Here is a 22,453-nt window from a genome sequence, read left to right on the forward strand (position 1 = left end):
CGCATGATGACACCATCTATTGACCCTGGGCCTCCATCACTCAAAGTACATCAGCGAGCAGGCAGACAAGTTATTTTTGAATAAGGCCTGTAGGGAGAGACCCAAGTGCTCGCCCTCTCTTACAGAAAAGTTGCCTGCCTGGGAACATTCTGCTAAGAGACAAAAAAGGCAGCACTGTAGGAAGAAGTCTTCTTCCACCAGAAAACGGTTTTGCTCTTTGGACCCTTCAGAGTCTCAGTGTTGTTCCCAGATGCCAGACTCTCCCTCATCATTGAACAAGACTCTTGCATCGAAAAAGGTGAGACTGGAGTTTCCTGGTCCATTTGCCAACCTTGTTCAGGAAATACATCTTGGAATGCTGGATATCTTCAGGACTGTGCTGCCACCACCTGGCCCCCTCCCCAGGAGGGAGGCTGGGCTTGGTGACTCTGGCAGCTCTGATCCAAATGCCTCCCAATGTCACATCTCCATAGACTCCAACACTGAAGACAAAGTTGAACCTGGCTAATGTGATATCCCACATTTGCATGGGCCTTTTTGCAGGCGCAGCCAATGAGGGTAAAACACCTTTACAACAAATCTTTCATCCCGCATACTATCACTCCGCATACTTTTGCAACAAAACTACCATCACTCCGCAATGCAATTATAACGCATGGCATTATATCTTATATACTTTTACCACGCATGCTTTTACAACGAAATTCGTTGTAAAAGCATGAATGGTAAAAGCATATGTTTTTAATATTTAAGTTTAAGGTAAGTATATGGTTTTAGTTTGGGGGTGTTGGGGTATATGTTTTAGGGGTTCAGTGGTATTTTAAGGGTGGGATATATGTTTTAGGGGTTATGGGGTATTTTATATTTATTATTATTTTATCATTATTTATTTTATTAGATTATTTTTTTTAGGGTTCAGGGATAGGTTTGGGTTATGGGGTACAGGGGTATTTTTAGGGTTCAGGGAGGGTTTTGAGTATGGGATACAGGGGTATTTTTAGGGTTCAGGGCTAGGTTTGGGGTACATGGGTATTTTTTGGGTTCAGGGATAGGTTTGGGTTTTGGGGTACAGGGGTATTTTTAGGGTTCAGGGCTAGGTATGGGTTTTGGGGTATGGTTTTTTTTGGGTTCAGGGCTAGGTTTGGGTTTTGGGGTACAGGGGTATTTTTAGGGTTCAGGGATAGGTTTGGGTTTTGGGGTACAGGGGTATTTTTAGGGTTCAGGGCTAGGTATGGGTTTTGGGGTACAGGAGTATTTTTAGGGTTCAGGGCTAGGTATGGGTTTGGGGTACAGGGGTATTTTTAGGGTTAAGGGCTTTGTTTGGGTTTTGGGGTGCAGGGTGTATTTTTAGGGTCAGGATGGGTTATTGTTTAAGGGTGCTGGGGTATTTTACGGAGTAAGGGTGAGTTAGGATTATGGGGTGCAGGGGTATTTAAAGGGACCAGGGTGGGATTTTTTTTAGGGTGTACAGGCTAATTAAAAAAAAAGACATAAAAATATATATATTATATGAACAGGAAACTCCTTAAGCAACCTCCAAACACTTTAAGATCGGCGAAGCTATCAACAGGAGACGGACCACAGGATCTGGCCAAGAATAGTTTATTGGCACAGGAAAACAGCCATGACGCGTTTTGAGCTACTAGAGCCCTTGATCACATGCAGAGCCATTACATTTTTTTGTCTTTTTTATGCAGTGAATGTAAGTCCCCGCCTCCCTGACACTCACTTCCCGGTCACATGACCTTAGACACGGAAGAGGTATTTTCGCATCAAGACTCAGCTGAAAAGTTTTTCAAAAGCTATATATAAATAATTCAATTCAATAAAATATATTTTTTTTAATTAACAAAATATATATGTGTGTATATATATATATATTGGCTAATTGAGACATTTGCCTCTGCCAGGGCGGGTTGCATTATTCTCCCCCCCCCTGTGATTTTGCCACTTGGACCTTCGGTAGGTGAGGCACGGGGACTCGAGGCAGCACCACCAGTTTCTTTTGCGGCTCACGTCCTGCATTTCACCCAACCCCTGCTATTTTTCTTGTATTGTATCAAGAACGTCCCTCAGCCATACTTACCTGGGAGTTCACAGTGTATCCTGGGAAATGGAGTCCGCTGACTTTCTCGGACCGGCTGCAACATTACCTAAATGAGGGGCGGAGCTAACACTAGGCACCTATCAGAGTGCGGCTGGGTGTTTATGCTTTGCAGAATGCCAGGACTTCCTCATTACTCACCGCAGGCGCTGACGAAGGCCAATCCGGCCGAAATGCATTCGCCATTTTATTGAAATAAAGGGTGTTGTCCTGCAAATCCCCTTCGAGGCTCCTGCTTCTTTCGTTTGAGAGGAGATGCTTTCTTCATATATATATATATATATATATATATATATATATATATATATATATTCATCACACACAGGTTGCCCAAGAACAATCGGTTGTTTTCTATCCACTCGGATGATAATTTGCAGCACTGAGACTCTGGGGAACACTTCACTGGAATAATAACTTTATTTTGCAACTACGGTAACCAGAATGCTGTAGTAACCGCTACGCCCACTGGGACAGGTTTACTTATTTAAATGAGTTGCACATGTGACCTGGTTTCTCGCAGCACCTTCAGCCACTGACGAAGGGGAAACCTGAAACGCGTATGGCAGGGGTGCCATTGACTTTTGAAAGCACGTTTGTTTAATGTGCGCTGCTGTGTTTCATTAAAGACAATGCTTCAATCACCTACCTGGAGGCTCTTCCTTGGGGGCAACCTGTGTGTGATGAATATATATGTATATATACATATACACATAGTACTTTTACAAAGTCTATGCCTTCACCATGCATGCCTTTTCTTTGTAATGACATGCGTGGTAAAGGCATATGCGGAGTAAATGTTTGCGGGGTCATGGTAGGTCGGAGTAAACGCACTTGCATTATAAAAAATGTGGAGTAATGGTATGTGGGATATTATCCCGCGGAATAACATCACATATTTGCCAATGAGTGGATAGTAGAAACAATTATCTATACAGCAAAATAAAAAATCAAAGTTCATTATTTTGTTTTATGTATAAATTCTTTTACTGATAAAATTAAGAACTGTTTCAGCTTACACCCAAAAAACGATACAAATACTGATTGTGATACACGCACCAACAGCAAACAATGCTTATAGATAATATTTAGGAGAGGTCGAAAAAGGAAGTGGGAGATGTGAGAATAAACTGTAGAAGAAAGAAAGTAAAGAGAGGAAGGGAAGAACAGAGAAAAAGAAGGTAAGAAAGACTGAAAATACTACGTTGGGAAGAGAGAAGGGTAGGGCAGCATAGTGAGTATAATCATGGTAATGAGGAAGAAGCAAACCTCTAAGTGAACTAGGGGGGAAGGACAGGGGGCATCTTGCAAAAAGTGGGATCATATAAGAAGAAAAATATCTGCTTGGTTTATTTTTATATGCAGCGTTATGAGCCCCTCCCTCAGGCCCAGAGATTTGCCCATTAGGAGGAAAGGCTGGGCTCAGATTAAGATGCCTTGGCTATGCTATGGAAGACAAAGACTATGGCCGAACAGAGGATGGTTATCTCCTGCCTTCTTAAAATACAGATGTTGGTACATATCTGCACTTACAAAATGGCAGTGGAGTGGATACGTCGCTAGCAGGTGGCATTCTCTATCCCACTGCCCCCACCTCGGATGAAAAAGCCTTGGAAATGCTTTTACCTTCAGGAGAATTGAAATCAAACATAGTGACAGCGACGTTACTTGTTTTTAATAATGCCCTCCCAGAGCCTCCCATAGCTGCATGGGAGAAGACCTTTTCAGGTCTAGCAGTCCAGACCGATTGCCTTGTGCCGTAGATCCGCTCCAGGTTTTCTACACTTTTTGTTTTCACCCATCACTATAGAGTGTGGTTGTTCAGACATAGTCATTGAAACAGAATGCCAGTGCCTTTCCAAAGGCACACCCGGACAGGAAATCCAAGTAACTTGATGCCTTAGTGAGAAAATGTTTTACCTCAGCAGTTTGGCACTCTGCACTGCTAATGACTCCTGCCTTCTAGGCCAATATCTTCATACTTTATATGAGCTGGCAAAACACAGTTTTTAAAGCCAGACCATATGAAAAAAAAGTTCTGTATGATGTTCTGAATGCCTCAAAGTAGATCTTAAAGTGTGGCTTAGATTCTGCGAACATCGTTCAATATGTGAACAAGGCTAGCACGCTGCGTCAGCATTCCTGGCTGCATTCCACTGGCTTCTCTGGAAAATCCAAGCTACACTTACGGACATTTCCTTTGACAGTGAGTGTATTTTTATAGAGGCTGACCCCTCCCTATGACACTTCAAGAGCAGCAGGTCTGCAACTCACACCTTAGTCTCCCCACAGTTCTGCAAGCAGTTCTGCAAGTTCTGTGGTTACTATACAGCAGTGCAGGTGCTTCAGAGACAGCCGTACCACTCATTTCACGGCCGAAGTGGATCTAGAGGACAACATCACAAGCCGCATCAGCAGATCCAGCCTCCAGCATCATTTGCAGGTTCTGCCACTTATAAACCCCTCTGACTCCTTCCCTTCTCCGCACTATCTTCCGGTGGAAGGGAGAGACTCATATTTTGTCATCAATCGGGCAAAGGTCACAACAGATTGCTTGGTCATGCAGGTAATTCCCAGTGGCTACATCTTTCCCTTCTTCTCCCCACCACTATATTCCTTCTGGTGTGGTACTTTTAATTGAGATGAAGGCCTTCCTTCCTCCATAGTGGATCAAAGATATTCAGGTGATGAATTTGATTTTCTGTCGCCAATTTTGACCCTGCATCAATAGGTTATACACTTGCTGGGGATCATGAACTTTTGCATCCTATTGGCGCCTCATGCAGGAAGGCAGATACAATTACCAGCGATCCCTGATGTGACCGTGCTTCAGCACTGGCAAAGCCTTTCCACTCCATTTCAGATCTTCAGTGCATCAGGATCTGCACTGGTGGGTGGGTCCCTCCAAACTTGTTGAGGGCCGCCAATTTAGCCCCACCAGTTAAAGTTACTGTGGTCACAGCTGCAGTTTTGCTATGCGACAGTGCTCATCTGTGTGACAGCATGGTGAAGTTCTTTTGGACTACGCCAGAGCAACTCCTACACATAAATATCCTTGAGTTGCATGCAGTTGTTTCACTTTGAAGGCCTTTCTTCTTTCTGCCTTGAGAAACAACACCAAGGTTCTAATGGGGATTCCCACTACTGTCAAATATAGCAACAGACAGGGTGGTGTGGGACCTTGGACTTTATGTAGGGAGGAAATTCACTTGTGAAGGTGAATGCAACAAAAGGAACCTGCCTGTTAGCGGCTCATCTTGCAGGCTCCATCAATGTGAGACTGGATGCACTAAGTCACCTCTCACTGAAGGTCAGGTGGGAGGTGCATCCCGACATGACTGTGGCAGGTGACTCCAGAAAGGGGCCTGGATATTGATCTCTATTTGAAGATCTCTTAGAAAAGACCCAGAACATTGAAGGGCCCTCACTTGACATACCCTTCCCTCCTAATGGTTCTCTGGGGGATGTTTTTCAGGTTCATCTGGTCTCTGGGCCTCCTATGCATACATCCACTGATCCCACTTCTGTCCAAACTACTGCGTGAAGTGCAAGAGGATCAGGCGCAGCTGTTTCTAATGTTCTAGACTGAGTGAGGAGTATCTGGTACACCAATATGTTGCCACTTAACATTCAGCTGCCTGCTTCCTAATTTAACACAGAGGACCTGTGTTTGTTGCAGGATGGTGAGATCCACCACCCGAGCCCACCATGCTTCAGTTGCAGGCGTGTAATTGAGCGGTACCTTCCACAATGCTTTTTCCATCCTAATCAGGTCACATAGGTCATCTTGGTGGCCAAGAAGTCTGCTACCAAATCTATCTGCACAGACCCCTGTAACAAGTTTATTCATTGTGAGTGAGAAAGGCATTCGACCCTTTAATTCTCACCTTTCCAGTGTATTATGGTTTGCATTGTTCTCTGCTCAGCTGGATATATCTGTGGCTGGGATTAAAGGCTACCTGGCAGTTGTTTCCGCATTTATTTGCATTCTTGACCAATGTTCCCTGCTTATGTCCCTACTAGTAGCGTGGTTTCTTAAAGTTTTGCTTTACTTGCTAACTCCCACTGTGGTTTATGTGCTTCAGTTGGATTTGTACCTTGTATTGACTTTCATGATGGCATCTACATTTGAGCCAATACACAGTTCGCTGGTTCAGCATCTTACTCTAAAGGCAGTTCTGTTGGCAGTAATTAATTCTGCTCGTAGACTTGGAGAACTTCAGGCTCTTTCTGTTTGTTCACCCTTCACAGTATCTACCTGGATAAGATGGAGTTCGTACCAGCCCATCCGTCTTATCCAAGGTTGTTTCTGCTTTTTATATGGTACAGTCTATCACTGTTTCATCTTCTTTCCTCCTCCACATCCAGTTAGGGATGTGGAACTTCTGCATAGGCTGGATCCCAGGCCTTGGTATGATACTACCCTGACCACATGTGACAGGATAGTTGATGATCAGCACTTTGTGGGCTTCGCTGGAGCAGAGGACAATGAGGTGATGAAGCACATCATTTTGTGCTTGGGACCTCTTCCACATCAAGATTTGCTCGAGGAGAAAGATCCTATGTTGGGCATCTGTGCTTATTTCACAGGAGCCATGGTGGCTTCCATTGCTCTTTCTGGAGGTGTCCCAGTAACCAACAGCGGTACAAAGGGGGGTGGTAATGGACGGAGCATCTGAACCAATCAAACACTCACACCCAGTCAAAAGATCTGGGTTTAATCCATCACCGTTCTTTAGCCCACTCTGCCACCCCAGTTCAGACATGGCTATATGCAAATCAGTCTGACCCTGTGCCTCATGGGAACAGTCCAGCCCGAACTGCCAAGCCATGCCTTCCCTGGACCGGAAACAAGCTTCCGAGGACCGGTTTCAGGCATTCCAGCCGTCTTCAGCCCGGCTTGCTTGAATCCAGTGGCAAAGTGAGCAAGGGACTCACGTCTGAGCATACCCTGACACACTTATGGCGGCCAAAAGCGGCACAAAAGGGGGTGGTGATGGACGGAGCATCTGAATCAATCAAACACTCACACCCAGTCAAAAGATCTGTCCCAGTAACCAACAACTGCAGGGATTGTACATGGTCATCCTTCTTCTATATACCTCTACTAAACATGAAGTAAAGCAGTGCTTTGCCTGTGCTATGTTGTATGACTTCCTTAGTTAACAGACATTCCCGAATCTGGCCTCCCACGGAGATGCTGCTTTTCGTGAGGAATCTGCATGAAGATGTATCCATCAGTAGGAAAAGTTACTTACAACAATATTTCTCATGGGTGAGTGATCTTCCTGCAGATTCTACAGCGCCCGCCCTCCTCCCCAATGAGTGTGTGTTATGATTATCATTACTTGCTTTATTTGTTGATGTTGTTAATCAAGGAGGCACCAAGAAAGATTCAGGAACTGACGCAAGGATGACGGTTGCTGCTAATATACTGTAGTGATATCACATGCTGGGGTGTGATTTGTAGCTGGAATAATATGACAGTGCTGGAAAGTCACAGCTAGGGAAAAGTGTTCCGGATCTACCAGGAGCCTGGGGGGAGAATTCATAGGGTGATGAATTAACAGGAAGATTTTATATCCGCCAGAAATATTAAGTAACTTTTTTATCTCTACTTCTTAGAGATTGTAATACGCCCAAACATTCTGCTTTTTCTGCTTCTCTGAGAGCAATGCACTGTTTCAAACACTGGTACCTGTGAACGTTGCCTTGTGAGAGATTGTAACCCGGAAGTGGTCATAGTATTTTTACCTGTAGGATGACAATCGAGGCCTACAACACATCAGCAGAAACCAACGTGTCTGCCTGCCCCATTCGGGAGATTTTACGGTTTCTCGCAAGCCCTTTTATGTTCCCTGTTTATGAAAGGTTGGGTTCTTATAACACACATCAGCACTTTCACCATGTCTTTTTTAAATCTGAACCCTGTATATAGCTAGTTTTAAAGTGTTTGTTTAGGAGAATGAAGCCTTGAATTGCTGCTGTATGTTTTATGTAGGTGAGGCCCGCTCTTGCTATTAATCCCAGCTGAACATTTAGTGTTGTTTTAGTAAATAAACCTTTTGCCTTATTGCATACAGGGTCCTAGATATGCCTACACAGGAGTTGGGACTACCCGCGAATAGGAAATATGACATTGAAGCCTGGATGCCTGGCAGAGGAAAGTATGGAGAGGTGAGACGAACAGCTTTCACCCTGGATAGGCCAATTGAGTAAGGTAAAGAAGAGCAAACAAAAACCATGACAACTGCAGTTGCATCCTCTACTCTAATGCTGGCCAAATTATTCTCTGGTGCTCGTAGCTCTTGGTGCAGGGCACGAGAACAGTTCAGATGAGCCAAATGAACCACAGCATACTGTTTTGAGTCTTTATTTGATGTGGTTTGGTTTGTACAGTTCTTTACAAAACAGTTTAATCAATATACCCATGACAATATATTGCAACAATTTAATTATTTTGCACTAGCTGTGAAAGCATGACCTTGTGAAAGTGACAAACTGTTGCACAAGAGTATTAGTTGGAAAAAGGCACTAGTTTAAAAAAATGTGTTGGCAGTCGAAGAATGTCAGGGCTGTGGTGCTGCTGCAGGAACCCCGAGGACAATTTGTTGGGACTGCAGACAAGTGGGGAGGGTATTGGGCTATCATGCTACCCTAAAAGAAACATTCCGAAACTATTTAGTATCCCACATTCATTTATCATTGCAAGATACCCTCTCAGGCAGAGGGAGGAAAGCTCTTACTTGCTAGAAATATGTGTCCTTTGGTGCAGCCATGCAACCCCTTGGATTGCAGTGGCAGAACTCTTATGCTGCATATAACAGGTGTTAGATTGTCTGTGTCAGACACTCAGGACATATTTTTTAATAAGCCCGTTCATTTTTTCCTCATCAGATCTCCAGTGCCTCCAACTGCACTGATTACCAAAGCCGGCGTTTGAACATCATGTACCATGGAGCATCTGGGGATCTTCGATACGCACATACTGTAAGCAGGCTTCCCGAACCCTGGCAAGGGAGAACGATCAAGGCGGCACAGTGGGGGCGTGGGTATGGGACATAGAGCATGAATGAACTGAGGAAAGTAGTGACTCCTGCATGAACACACCTTTACACAAACACACTTATGATTGTCCATTATCACTTAACCTTGCTGCTTTTGTGAATGTCCCTGCTGTTTTCTACCTCTTCAAGTAGCCTATCTGTGCTATTTAACTCCTTTTGACCACATTGTCACTGCCTTCTTTCTCCGCAGGTGAATGGGACAGCGTGTGCTGTCCCCCGCATGATCATTGCAATTCTTGAATCCAACCAGTTGAAGGTGAGTCCGTCTGAATGTTTGTGGCTTTTAGTGGTCACTGAAAAGCCCACATAACAGCTGTGCATCAGGGTTTCAAGACTGTGGGATTTTCATTGAATCTAGACTTTTTCCATGAACCCATAGTTTAACTGAACGCATTGCCATTGAACCATTATGGCCTATGTCTTTTATTTGTTTTTTTCCAATGCTAGGGATTGTTTGTGCCCCATCACCCCATCTCGCTATGAAGGTTCTTTGTGTGCTTAACCCTGTGATGCTTCCTTGTTTTTCTGTAAAGTCTGTACCTTTCATGGTTATGAAAAACGCTGTTGACCTTGATTTTTATTTCAGTAGCAGAGGTAAATGTGCCCTTTTTCATTAGTTATTGTCTGCCATTTAGAGCAGAAGCTACATCTAACTGTCTTTTATTGAAATTATATGTTTAAACAAAGTGAGTGTGTGCTTGCAAGGACATTTGTCACCATAGTTCGAGACAGCAGCAGTATGGAGGAATTGTATGCTAGGCTGCAGAGCAAAACCTGTTCTTCTATTTTGTGATTTCCTTGGCCTTTCTGTCTGAGAAGCAGTAATTGACTACACATGTTTTCTACCATGCCACCTATCTAACAAAAGGTTCTCATGAAAGAACAACCATCATTTTTGTTGTTCATGCCTTCCACGGGAGCATAAGGAGAAGAAATGCTCAGCTTACCATCTGTTTGTGTCTAAAATTATTAGGCTTATTTTCATAGATTGTTCTTTGCGAGAGCTGTGAAGAAATTAATTTAATTTCATAAAACTTTATTTGGTTTTACAGTTTGAAACCCATAAAAGCCACAGTATACATACACATCTCATAAAAGAAGTACTTTAAAAAAAGTTAACAGTGTAAGTAAGTGGCTCTCTGTGTACTGGACCAAAGTAAGGTACAGTGTATAGAGTCCCCAATTCCTAGAGGTATAACAGAGGTTAAAGTCAGATCTGACCTCACTCTCTAATGTGGTAGCTTGGTCGAGCAGTAAGGCAGTATCAGAGGACAGTGTAAAGCATTTGTTGTACACACTCAGTCAGAAAAAGGTTTCACACTCTAAAAAACTGAACCCTAGGCCAATTGTTTTTATATCAAAAGATATAGTTGTTTTATTTTAGAACCAACAGGTATCAAAATATACTTTTCTCAATATGAGTGACTTTGGGTAATTACTTTGCAGACAGGCAATAGACTTAGTAAGTACAATAGTTACTGGGGTTGCAATAGGCAACACAATTTAACATTGAACTCAATGGGTTTTTCTATAAAAATGCAATAGATTACTTTCAGGATTACTTTACTAACCACAGGACTGGATCCTGGATTCAGTCCCGGGACCTAAGCTGTAAACAGTTAAGTAAAAGCGTTTTGGTTACAGTTGTACTTTTTAAAGGATATTAATGTATTTTCAAAGTTGACCCTTAGAAACTTTTCAGAGAAAAACTAGCAATGTTATCCTATGGAAGGAAATCCAAGTCACAGGTAAAGTAGGTTCTCGTTACTTTTGTAATCCAGTACTGGACTCCTAGATCCAGCACTGGGACCTCTACCTAAGACAGGTAAGTATTTACTTTTCAGCAGTTGGTATGGTTTTTACGGAATATTTGTAATTTGCGAAAATCGACACTTAAAAGAAATTTCAGAGAAAAACAGTCAATGGTTTCCTACGGAGGAAAATGCAGGTAACTGGTAAGTACAGTTAAGATTACTTTCGCGGTTCAGCAATGAACTAGAGAGTACAGCACTGGCTTCTCTCCTCATCCCAGGAGAGTATTTCGGAAATCGTTTTTCGGCTGATTTTAGAGGAATATTTTAAAGTTGCAAAAATCGACACTTAGAAGAAAATTCAGTGAAAACCAGTAAATGTTAGCCTATGGAAGGAAATTGAGTTATCTGCTTTCAGGTGAGTACTCGACTGGTGAGGTTAAGGTTCTGGACATAGATAGGTGGCCAGAGATGCCATTTGGGTTTTGATTTCAACACAGTTTTAGGGAAGGAACACAGGCCCCGGGCACCTGATTGGCAGGAGCCCAGGCCACACTCAGTAAAAGCACATCAGCAGTTCAGCAAAAAGTGGGGGCATACCAATGCAAGAAAGATGGCACTTTCTCACAAACAGTTCATAGCCATAAAACAAAAAAGGTTACGAATAAGATATGACAAGTACGATAAATATATTTCTGTACTTAAAATAGAGAACACACAAGAGACATACCTTGGGACTATGAGTACCTCCTCCCCCTAAAATAACCAATATTCCAGGCAGGCCCTGGTTCTCACCAAAGATTTCAGATAACCTACAATGAAGATTATACAGTCTGGTTTCAACAGCTGCAAATACAAAAGTTCTGGACGAACCTGATTAATGTTAAGCCTCTTTAAAAGGGGGAGTAAAAAATGTCTGTGAGGTACTTCATAGAATTTGCAGAGGAACATGAAGTGTAGCAAGTCCTGTGGAGACAAGTTGTCGCAGTCACAGGGTGCTAACACCTGTCCTCTGCTACACCCTTTCGGAACAGCAATTAAAAGATGGAAAATATCGAGGCGAAACCTGGACAGTAAAAACCGCTCATAGGTGGTCAGTGTTTCCAAAAGGTATGGCTCGATCAGTGGGTGGGTTTTTAGGGTCAGAAATTTACAGACGTTTGGTTTGCATAGTTCCGGTTCATCTTTTTCTAACTTCCTTGTGCAAATAAATGCTTTCTTGATCAGTTCCACGTCCTTTTTTATTATGATTGAAGGTTTTAAAAAGAGTTCCGGGCGACCAAACTCTGTAAAGCGACCTCTAACATACTTCAACCATGGAGTTCTGGACATATGTTCCAGGGTCATACAGTCTGTTAGAATCTGCTGGGTGAGCTTTAGCTCCTTGTTTGGCCAGCACTTAAGCCAAAACACTTGGGGATGCAAGGCAAGAGTATCACATAAAAAAGGGGCCCCCAGTTATTCATGAGCTATCAGGTTCGATAAACCAGTTGGCATTCCCAGCAGGCTCTTTAGAAAGTTATTCGCTACCACCTGCAGCACATCTGCTATGGTATACCCCAAGACTTCACTACCATAACATGCAGTTGACACACCCTTAGCCTGATAAACTTTCAGCATGGCTGCAATTGGGCGCTTGCCCATCTTAGCAGAAAAGCTGAAAATAGCGGCAGTTGTTCGGATGAGCTACCCCTTTTTCCTTAGAATAAGGGGCCCCCCACTTCAGACGATCATCCAACAGGACCCCCAGGTATGAAAAAACTGACATTGTGGGGACCTTAGCAGTACCTACGGAAAAAGAATACTTTTTTGTGGGACGCGCCCCTACCTGCAAAACATTGAATTTTGATTTATTGATCGCTAAGTCACGGGACCCCATAAAATTCAAGAATGCATCTAATAGAGATTGGAGTCCTCTAGCGGTTCTCGATATCAGGACAGCATCATCCGCATACAGGAGGACGAGGAGACCCCGACGACCCACATGCGGAAAATCGGCCCTGTGGCTACCAAGGCTCCTTCAAGATCAATGATGTATAGGATAAACAGGAAGGGGGCCAAAATACAGCCCTGTCTCACCCCTCTTTCAATATTGAAATCCATGGAAACCCAAAGATCCTGTGCATATCTGCTGTTTTCCATGGTATCCCTTTGCATATCCATTTGAAAGTCCACAATAGTGTCTCCACCCCCATGGCCCTCATGGACTGCCACAATTTGACCCGGTTTACACAGTCAAACGCGGAGGAAAGGTCCATGGTCAATGAAGGCCATGTAGATCGTACCTGGGCGGGCCATCATGTACTTGCCAAGGATCAAATAAAGGTTTAAACATTGGGCCACAGTAGACCTCTCTGCACGAAACCCATATTGAGTGTCAGCGCTAATGTTGTGCTTCTCTGCCCATGAAGATAATCTTTGCAGTAGTACCCCTCACACCACCTTAGTTACAGAGTCAATGAGAGAAATAGGTGGGTAACAGTGCGTACTGTTTCGGTCCCCCTTTTCGAACACTGGTACAATGGTGGAGATGGCCAAGGATTCGGGGCTACTGTTCCTGGCCGCTGCATTCAATACAGCCACCAGGATCGGGGCCCAAAAGGAAGGATCCGATTTGTAAAGGTCCGGCGGAATGCCGTCCGGTCTGGGAGCCTTATTACAGATAAGGCCCGCAATTCCCACCTCTATCTGTTAACTCAAAGACCAGATAGTCAGTGTTTTTTGCCTGGGGTGACTGGTCGTGGTGACCCATAGAACCCTTGAACATGGATTGAAAGTGGGCAACCCATTCCTCTTATGTGATGTGGGAGCCTAGGGTATTGCCTGTATCTTTGGAGAACAGAGGTCTGTTGGCATTGCCCCAAAACCGTGTGCCATTCCTTAAAGTACTAGACTCTAACAGCTCCATCCATGCCGCCTCCTTCAGAGCTCTCTTACGGGTAGCTAGGGCCTGCTTGTATCCTGAACGACAAGCCTGTGTGTTTGGGTGGTTTCTCGGAACAGCTTTCAGGGCCTCCTTTAACTTATGTGCTGCCTTTGAGCAAGAGGAATCAAACCATCTTGGGTTTGAATTAAATACCTTACAAACTGGAGCCCTTAAGAGTTCCCCTGCTTTACGTGAGATGGAGCTGAAAGCATTGAGAACATCTCTTGGTAGACTCTCTGGTTGGACACATAGGACAAGTGCGGCTACACAAGAGTCTCTCACCTACCTGTATATGCATATGGGTCGATCTGGGACCATTTAAGGCGGCGCCCACCGTCTATAGGTCTCGTAGTTCCTAGTACCCTTCCCCTAGATTTTCTGGATAGAAATACACCGCAAAGGTATACACAAAGGGGTTTGTGATCACTGTAACCGCTGTCCTTGATGGTAAACCTCTGAAAATGGGACTGGGAGGAGGAAGAAATTAAAATATGGTCTATAAAGACCCGGTACCTCTCCCTTTGAAGGTAGGAGTCAGGTTTTACAGTTTGGGGCGGAGAGGGACATTAGTGTCAATAAGTCAAATTCATTGACCTGGTTGTTTAATTCATTCCCCTGTGTTGAGTGCTCAAAGTGAAATTCAATTCTTCTAGAGTGGTTTCCATTGCCTCAGTTGGGCCAAGATAGAATAGATAACTCGCAGGAAAGAACAATTATTCTCTTATTATTTCTGAGTTTGTGACTAGAACAACAGGTACCTCTTTCTCCAAGATGTCTTAGGTCCTCACCATTGATAAATATCAGCATCCCTCCTAGGCCATTGTCAACCCATATCTCAAACAAGACTCCGGACTTGACACAGCCATCTTGAAAGATAGATTTGTTCTTTCAATATTAATGAACTTGAAATCACGCAAATTCTTAATGTCTGCCTCAAAATCAAGAATGATTTGCTGCAGGAGGCTCTGTCAATGTTAAACACAGAGTCAGTGCAACTGTCCTGTGAAGTCTGAAGATTTTTTTTTTAAACCTTCGAGCACCAAAACAAAATCAGATACTGAAATAACAATCAGAGCCAGCTTGAACTCTTTGCTGTCATCTGTCCACATGAAGAGCATGGTTCCGCTCCAACATCTATCTTTGTCATTGACCTACGCTGTAAAATCTATGAAAACAAGCTTAAAGAGGTAGGAGAAGGGTTCTCATCTTTCACAATATCAATATGCAGCACATTGATGACCCCAGCAAAGGATAGAAATAAACACTACATGTCATAGGACCACTATAACACAAATTCGTTTCCTTGCCCGCTCCCCCATAAAGACGATCATGAAAATGATATTGACATCTTCCTAGCTCAAAATGTGCTCATGTATAACACTTATTTGGAGAGCAAACAGATTTGAATTAATCCATGATATGCACAAACACAATGGTACCCGTATAACCATGGAGTGTGTCACTGAACTAATATTAGATTAATGTCATGTACCAACCACAAATGAATCTGATTTAGCCTGAATAAGGGTCTTGAGCAGCAAAATGATTTCGTTCTTCAATTCAGTCATAGAGGGAATGTGTAAGTTAGCTTCTAGCACTGACCAAAGCATCTGATCCACCAAGGAAACCATTGCTTGCATCCAGCATTAAGACAATCTCTCTAATCTATTACATACCCACCCTAATCAACTCCTCTGTGCAATGGGCCTAGACCCTGGCCGACTGAAACATGCAGTTATCACCACCCTGCTAAAGAAACCAACAGCAGACCTCAAACTCCTGGTCAACTAATATCCACTCTCCAATCTGCCATATCTGAGCAAATTCTAGAATTAATTATTAGAGACAAAATACAAGAAAATGAGGAAGAGGTGCAACATGATCTACAGTTCAGTCCTGCAAGGACAACATATCTGATCCGACGAAGATTAAAAAAGAATTTCTCATCATGAGGGCCAACAAATTGGAATGATTTTCCTGTACCACCTGGCAGCTTATGAGAATGTCAACCATAGTATTATGCTTATCAGAATTGAAGAATAGTATGGAATTTCTGAAGGTGCTGTAAATTGGATTACTTCATTCCTCTCTGGCCAAATTCCACTGATATGCCTAACAGACTCAAACTCCTCCTCTCATGAACTGCAGTGGGGTGTCTCCCAAGGCTCTGCGCGATCCCTGCTATTTTACTTGTGTTTCTTCCTTGTCATAATTATTAGTCCACTGTAGGATCCATTTCCAGAAGAACACAGAATACTCTCAAATCTGTATCCATCAAGGAACGTTATGTTAAAAATATTTGTAAGCGCACGTTCACCGAGCGGTTTTGTGGCGCTGAGCGGAATCGGTTGCAGGTACAATAGCAGTGGGTTTACTTGTAAGCTTGAGCGAATAACCATGTTTTAAGTGATTTCCTGAATTGAGTGTAGGAGGTGGCCCAATGCAGTTCGGGGGGAGGGAGTTCCAGAATTGAGGTGCCAGGGTCAAGAATCTTAGACCTCCGTGTTTTTTTTGCATTTGAATAGACAAGGGGTCAGTAGGTTCCTACTTGAAGAACGTAGGTCGCAAGAGGGGACATACAAATGTATTCTAGAGGTGATAAAGGTCGGGCCGCGATCAGAGAGGGCTTTGTAGATCGTCCAGCCTAATTTGAAAAGTCAATGTTGGGTCACGGGGAGCCAGTGGAGGCTCAACAACAGAGGTTTCACATGGTGAGACTTAGGCTGACCATAGACAAGCCTGGCGTCTTGGTTCTGCACCAATTTTATCCAGCGTAATTGGTAAGCAGGGATGCCGGTATACAGAGAGTTCTAGGAATCAATTTAAAGAGTTTGCCCAACGTCACCAATGCACCCATGGGAGAAGAAAAGCTCCTGGTGCCTAAATGGTGGAAACATTGGAATTGTCTCTGTTTCTTAACTGTGAAATGGGCTAATAGGATGGCTATTGATGGGACACACAGACTACTGTAAGATGAACTGTTTGGTCTTCCCAAAGATGTTGATTAACGATTTTAACAGATTCCAAAATTAAACCGCCAAGATGCTGCTTGACTTTCAATTGGTTGGCCATACCACACTAGCCCTAAAAGCATTGTTAAAGCTCTCAGTGCATGCTAAGATCAAATTCAAGACACACTGCTTTAGCCATAATGTCTACAGTAACGAAGGCTCGACACATCTACAAAACTGCCCCCACACTATATTCCCACTAGAAACCTTTGTAGTTCTTTGTAGCACAACAACTAACAGCACCCATTCAAGTGGTTAAAAGATAGCTCACCATCCATGGAGTATTGGAACCCAAATTGTGGAAAACCATGACCCCCAAGTCAGAGCTAAATCAAACCCCACTAATTCATGAAACTCCTTAAAACTGACCTTTCATCATCTACCTGAATCCACTACTCCAAGTATCATAATTGCGTTGACAATTTTCATCTCCACCTGCTGGACTCAAACAATTTGCTGTATATTGTTTGCCATACTTTGACTTGCATATTTACAACAAGGGGTGGTGAGGGACAGAGTCTCTGAATTAAGCAGAAAGCTCTCACCCAGTCAAGAGATCAGGGCTAGATCCAACACCGTTTTTTAGCTCACTGCACCATCCCAGTTTCAGAACCTGGCTGTATGCAAATTAGTCTGTTCCTGTCCCAGTGCATGATGGGAACAGGGCAAACCAAACTACAAAAGCCAATTCTTACACTGGGAAGGAAACAAGCTCCCGGGGACCGGTTTCTGGCATTACAGCCGTCGTCGGCCCGGTTTGCTTGAATCCTGATGGTGCAATGAGCAAGGGTCTCACATCTGAGAATACCCTTCCACGCTTAGGGTGGACAAAAATATTTACAACAAGGGGTGGTGAGGGACAGAGTCTCTGAATTAAGCAGAAAGCTCTCACCCAGTCAAGAGATCAGGGCTAGATCCAACACCGTTTTTTAGCTCACTGCACCATCCCAGTTTCAGAACCTGGCTGTATGCAAATTAGTCTGTTCCTGTCCCAGTGCATGATGGGAACAGGGCAAACCAAACTACAAAAGCCAATTCTTACACTGGGAAGAAAACAAGCTCCCGGGGACCGGTTTCTGGCATTACAGCCGTCTTCGGCCCGGTTTGCTTGAATCCTGATGGTGCAATGAGCAAGGGTCTCACATCTGAGAATACCCTTCCACGCTTAGGGTGGACAAAAATATTTACAACAAGGGGTGGTGAGGGACAGAGTCTCTGAATTAAGCAGAAAGCTCTCACCCAGTCAAGAGATCAGGGCTAGATCCAACACCGTTTTTTAGCTCACTGCACCATCCCAGTTTCAGAACCTGGCTGTATGCAAATTAGTCTGTTCCTGTCCCAGTGCATGATGGGAACAGGGCAAACCAAACTACAAAAGCCAATTCTTACACTGGGAAGGAAACAAGCTCCCGGGGACCGGTTTCTGGCATTACAGCCGTCTTCGGCCCGGTTTGCTTGAATCCTGATGGTGCAATGAGCAAGGGTCTCACATCTGAGAATACCCTTCCACGCTTAGGGTGGACAAAAATATTTACAACAAGGGGTGGTGAGGGACAGAGTCTCTGAATTAAGCAGAAACTTTGCAGCTCACGTAGGGTCTTACTAATGTGGTGTTTTGAGATGTGGTGGGCAACGTACCTCCTGGTTTTTACAGATCTCCTTTAGAGCCTGTTTCAGATTTGATTGTGCAGATGTCTTTGTGAGTGTCAAAAAAATATTTTTGGGAAATGGCAAGGTTTAATTGAACACCACAGGGCAATGGCCCACCCACTTGATCTCAACTATATCTATATTAGTCAAGGGCCCCTGTTATATTTTGTTAGAATGCAATCTGTTGCTAACTCAAATGTAATAGTGAGAACATAGAACATGTCTAGAAGAGTGGCTATAGTTTGCATATAGAGCTGAGATTCACATCCTCTTTTGCTATAGTACAGCCGAGTCACTCTAGGCGACTGTGGCCTTCTCACATTGCCATGTTATGCTTGTTGTTCAGAAGGAGGTTAAGAACTCTAAAGATTTTGGTTTTCCTGGGTTTCTGGACTGTTTTACTTCATCCCTTCTTTTCATCACAGGATGGGCGCGTACGAGTTCCAGAGGTCCTTCGGCCCTACATGAATACAGATATCATCAGTAAACCTGGATACACGCCCCAGAAATATATAGGACCAAACCAGCGAAGACCAGACATCCAGTCAACATGAGAAGCACGGTGCTTTATATCCACACCCTCAACCTTACAAAAGGCATGGATGTCCAAAAAACTGCTATATGGAGACTGGACTGGACCAATCAGAATAATCAGGACGATGCTAGTCCTCAGAGGGAGCCTGAGACTTCAGAAGGAGGAAAGCTGGGGCTGTGGAACCCACAGCAGCTGTTATTTATGGTGACATTACTGGAGTACATTTCCCTTGTTTCTCCTCCCCTAGCAGTCACTAAACCCACTCTCGGAGCGGATTGCGGATTTAGACCTTTGTAAGGGTAACTTCTATTCCATTACTGATTTTGATTTACGTGTCAATAAATCACCCTAAATTAAATGTATGTCTGTTCTAGTCCAATCAGGTAATACATGAACATGAGACTGTATAGATCCGAGCCTTTTAATCAGTTGCTATATCTTCTCTGTGTGCACATAATGAGGCTTCCTAGCATCAGACATGAAAATTATATCCCAGTGATCCTGTAAAAGGTTACAGTAACTCCTTTTTTTGAAAGATAAAGCAAATGTTCTTATTTGTAACATGGACCATATTCGAATGGAAAAGCAGCCATCTATTTTAAAACAGAATAAATTATCTGGGCAACATTTTTTATTTATATATTCATGATTTTTGTTTAGTACCAGACCAGGGCTGATCAGGCATCAGGGCTTTTCATCGTAGCAATTCCATAACAGAAGCTGTCAGTGATATTTGTGACCGGCCATTAATATGATGCTTGTTCGAAAAAGCAAAACATGAACCTTCGCCTTATGGTTACAACTTGAAAAAGTGAATACGAAATTAGTAATTCCTCTAAATGCATGCATACATAGGACCTCATTAACAAAAGTCAGAAATGTACTCCTATGGGTGTGCTCCTAAGTTGTAAATAAATACCAATATGTTGAAATTCGTAAAACAAACCATAAATACTTCAGCGAAACTGTGGCTGCTGTAGCTTCAATGAGTAGCTCTGAAATCCTGTGAGAAATTAAAGTTACGCCTCTGAAAAAGCATTACGCAGGCCTTAATTGTAGGAATTGTTCATTTACTGCATGAGGATATCCCGCTTAAGGATAGTTGCACTTTGTAACTTTTTCTGTTTCTCCAGAGGAAACTATTTATCCACGTGGAGAAACTCCTCCTACTCACCTGTTATTCAGGAGATCTTTACCCATTTCTGCCTTGATAAAGATTTACAAAGTGCTTAATTTGGTCTGTGGTAGGAAGTGACTCTCATTTTTGGGGTCCTGGGCTTGCTATTTCTCATCAGACATTGACCTAGAAAAAGAGAAAGGCAGAAACGATGGTGAGAAGGAGGAAGAGGAAGGTTTTAAAACAGTGACAAAGGGATAAAGCAGGAAAGAAAAAGAATCTTAAAGCGAGATGAGAAGTGTAGAGTGGTGGAAGAAACAGGCATGAGGTGGAATCAAGAATAGGCAGCTTTGGTATTCTGCAAACCGACATTTGGTGGTGCTGGTGGAATGGCTCATAAGAAAATCTTGAGGCGCATGCACATACTTATATATCTTTACAAATTAGCAATGTTTTTTATCTTGATCTTGACTATAACACACCTTAGATTGTCTGCAGTGTGGAAACCGTCTTGCAAACGTTTGTGAATATACACCACAAACCCGTTATTTCGTGGGTTTTCATGCATCAAGGCAAGTATCCCCTCACCTGTGAGCTGATGTACTCTCACATAGTATTACACCATGTAAGTTCCAGTGTGTTCAAGTTTTTTTGAGTGTGAATTCACGTTTTTTAATATAAAATATGTGTTTACACTCAAAGGTTTTTCACTCCTGATTTAAACCAAAGTACGCAAAATCCTCTGTGAATCGGGCCCATGGATATGATTTAGTAAGGTAATGATTTGGGGCCTGATTTAGATCTCGGTGGGCAGGTTACTCTGTCACAATGGGGATGGATATGCTATATGCTATGGGATTTATATTTCGGCAGAAGGGATATCCGTCACCATTGCGACAGAGTAAACCATCCGCTGAGATCTAAATCAGGCCCTTTGTCTTGATGGGATTTAGATACTACAGTTAAGCCTCAGATATGAATGTACTTCCTACACTTGTAGAAAAAACAACACTGTGAGTTTGTTTGGTATATATGTACTATCTCATTGTAAGTGCAGACGTACAAAAAGCACATATGCAGATCCCGTTCCAAAACTGGACACCGTTAACCGGGAAGATTAATATTGTGTTCCACTTTGGCTCCATTCTCCGATATGGAAGATGCTTATGCAGCACATGTAACGAAACAATTCTTCATAAGGTGACTGGAGCATATGATTCCATATTAATGGCAATAGACATTATGGTGTGCTCCCTGAAGATCAAATCAAAAATATCGATCGGTCAGAATATTTAGGGCTGAATATCAAAAATAAAATATTGACTGGTATGCCTGGATTTCCATACCTGCCTCCACATATATGTACCTATATAGTATATATATCTTCAAGGTACATAGATGTGGAGTTAAGAATAGTAAATGTGTACTTTGCTTTATAAACCTCCTTTTCAATATTTTGCCCCTCGATATTCTGTCCTCGATATTACTATGCCACGATATTGTTGGTGTTGACATTCTGTAGTACAATCAACATCATCATGGTTGCAAAAGCAGGATCATTTCTGGTGTGCAACTAAGCCTATGTCATCTGATGCATATGTTAAAATATACTGATCACAGAAATAAAATCATACATTACATCAATGTAGGAAATGAGAACATATCAAATAAAGGCATTTGGTGGCACATTAGTCAAGTGCAGTTGCACAAACAGACTTGGGTTTGGACCTCAAGAGCTCCCTTCTGAGGCTTCTGAGGATTTATCATGTGTATTTGGCAGTTTCTTTCCCTTTAGAGCACCTCTGCCCAATAAGGTAGGGACCTTTTGTCGCTTCTGTTACAGGGGCTTCCAAGTTGTTAATTAACTATAATAGTCTGGCATGGAAAAGTAATGAGGTCACTTATAGATGTTTAATCCTCTGTTCGAAAAAGTTATACAAAAGAAACACTGCTAATTGACTAATATCAGTGGGCCCCCTATAGCTTCCTAATCCAGTGGGTTTGAGTAAGCAATGTTCTCACTGCAGCAGAGACAGCTATAGGCCATGCAGTTGTTTTGGAGATTGTTGGTAGTGACATCAACTTGGCCAGTGTTTTGGCCACCGGAACCAACACGCAGTGCTGATAACAAGTTTCAACTTCTTTCTTCAGTATGTGAGGTACTACACTTACAGCTGTAGAGTGATGTTGGTCACAACAAACTTCGACAGCTAATTACTTTTGATAGTTCTAGGCATAAAATCAAGTGACTTTTCCAGGTGACATCCGCTTTGGAGGAGGTGGTCATGGCCTGCA

At 43.0% G+C, this 22,453-nt stretch overlaps 1 protein-coding gene across 1 annotated transcript in view; it reads left to right on the forward strand.

The window, feature by feature from the left end:
- SARS2 (seryl-tRNA synthetase 2, mitochondrial) overlaps positions 1 to 19,668 on the forward strand; it is a 278,053-nt gene extending 258,385 nt beyond the window's left edge. Inside the window, exons 13-16 of the mRNA XM_086938739.1 lie at positions 8,185 to 8,278; positions 8,999 to 9,091; positions 9,359 to 9,424; positions 18,932 to 19,668. Of these exons, the coding sequence (XP_086794865.1) occupies positions 8,185 to 8,278; positions 8,999 to 9,091; positions 9,359 to 9,424; positions 18,932 to 19,060 (382 nt within the window). The 3' untranslated portion in view covers positions 19,061 to 19,668. The remainder of the gene's footprint in view (positions 1 to 8,184; positions 8,279 to 8,998; positions 9,092 to 9,358; positions 9,425 to 18,931) is intronic.
- Positions 19,669 to 22,453: the final 2,785 nt, after the last annotated feature.

Source organism: Lissotriton vulgaris, chromosome 9 (assembly GCF_964263255.1).
Source record: "Lissotriton vulgaris chromosome 9, aLisVul1.2, whole genome shotgun sequence".
In the NCBI taxonomy this organism is placed as follows: Eukaryota; Metazoa; Chordata; class Amphibia; order Caudata; family Salamandridae; genus Lissotriton; species Lissotriton vulgaris.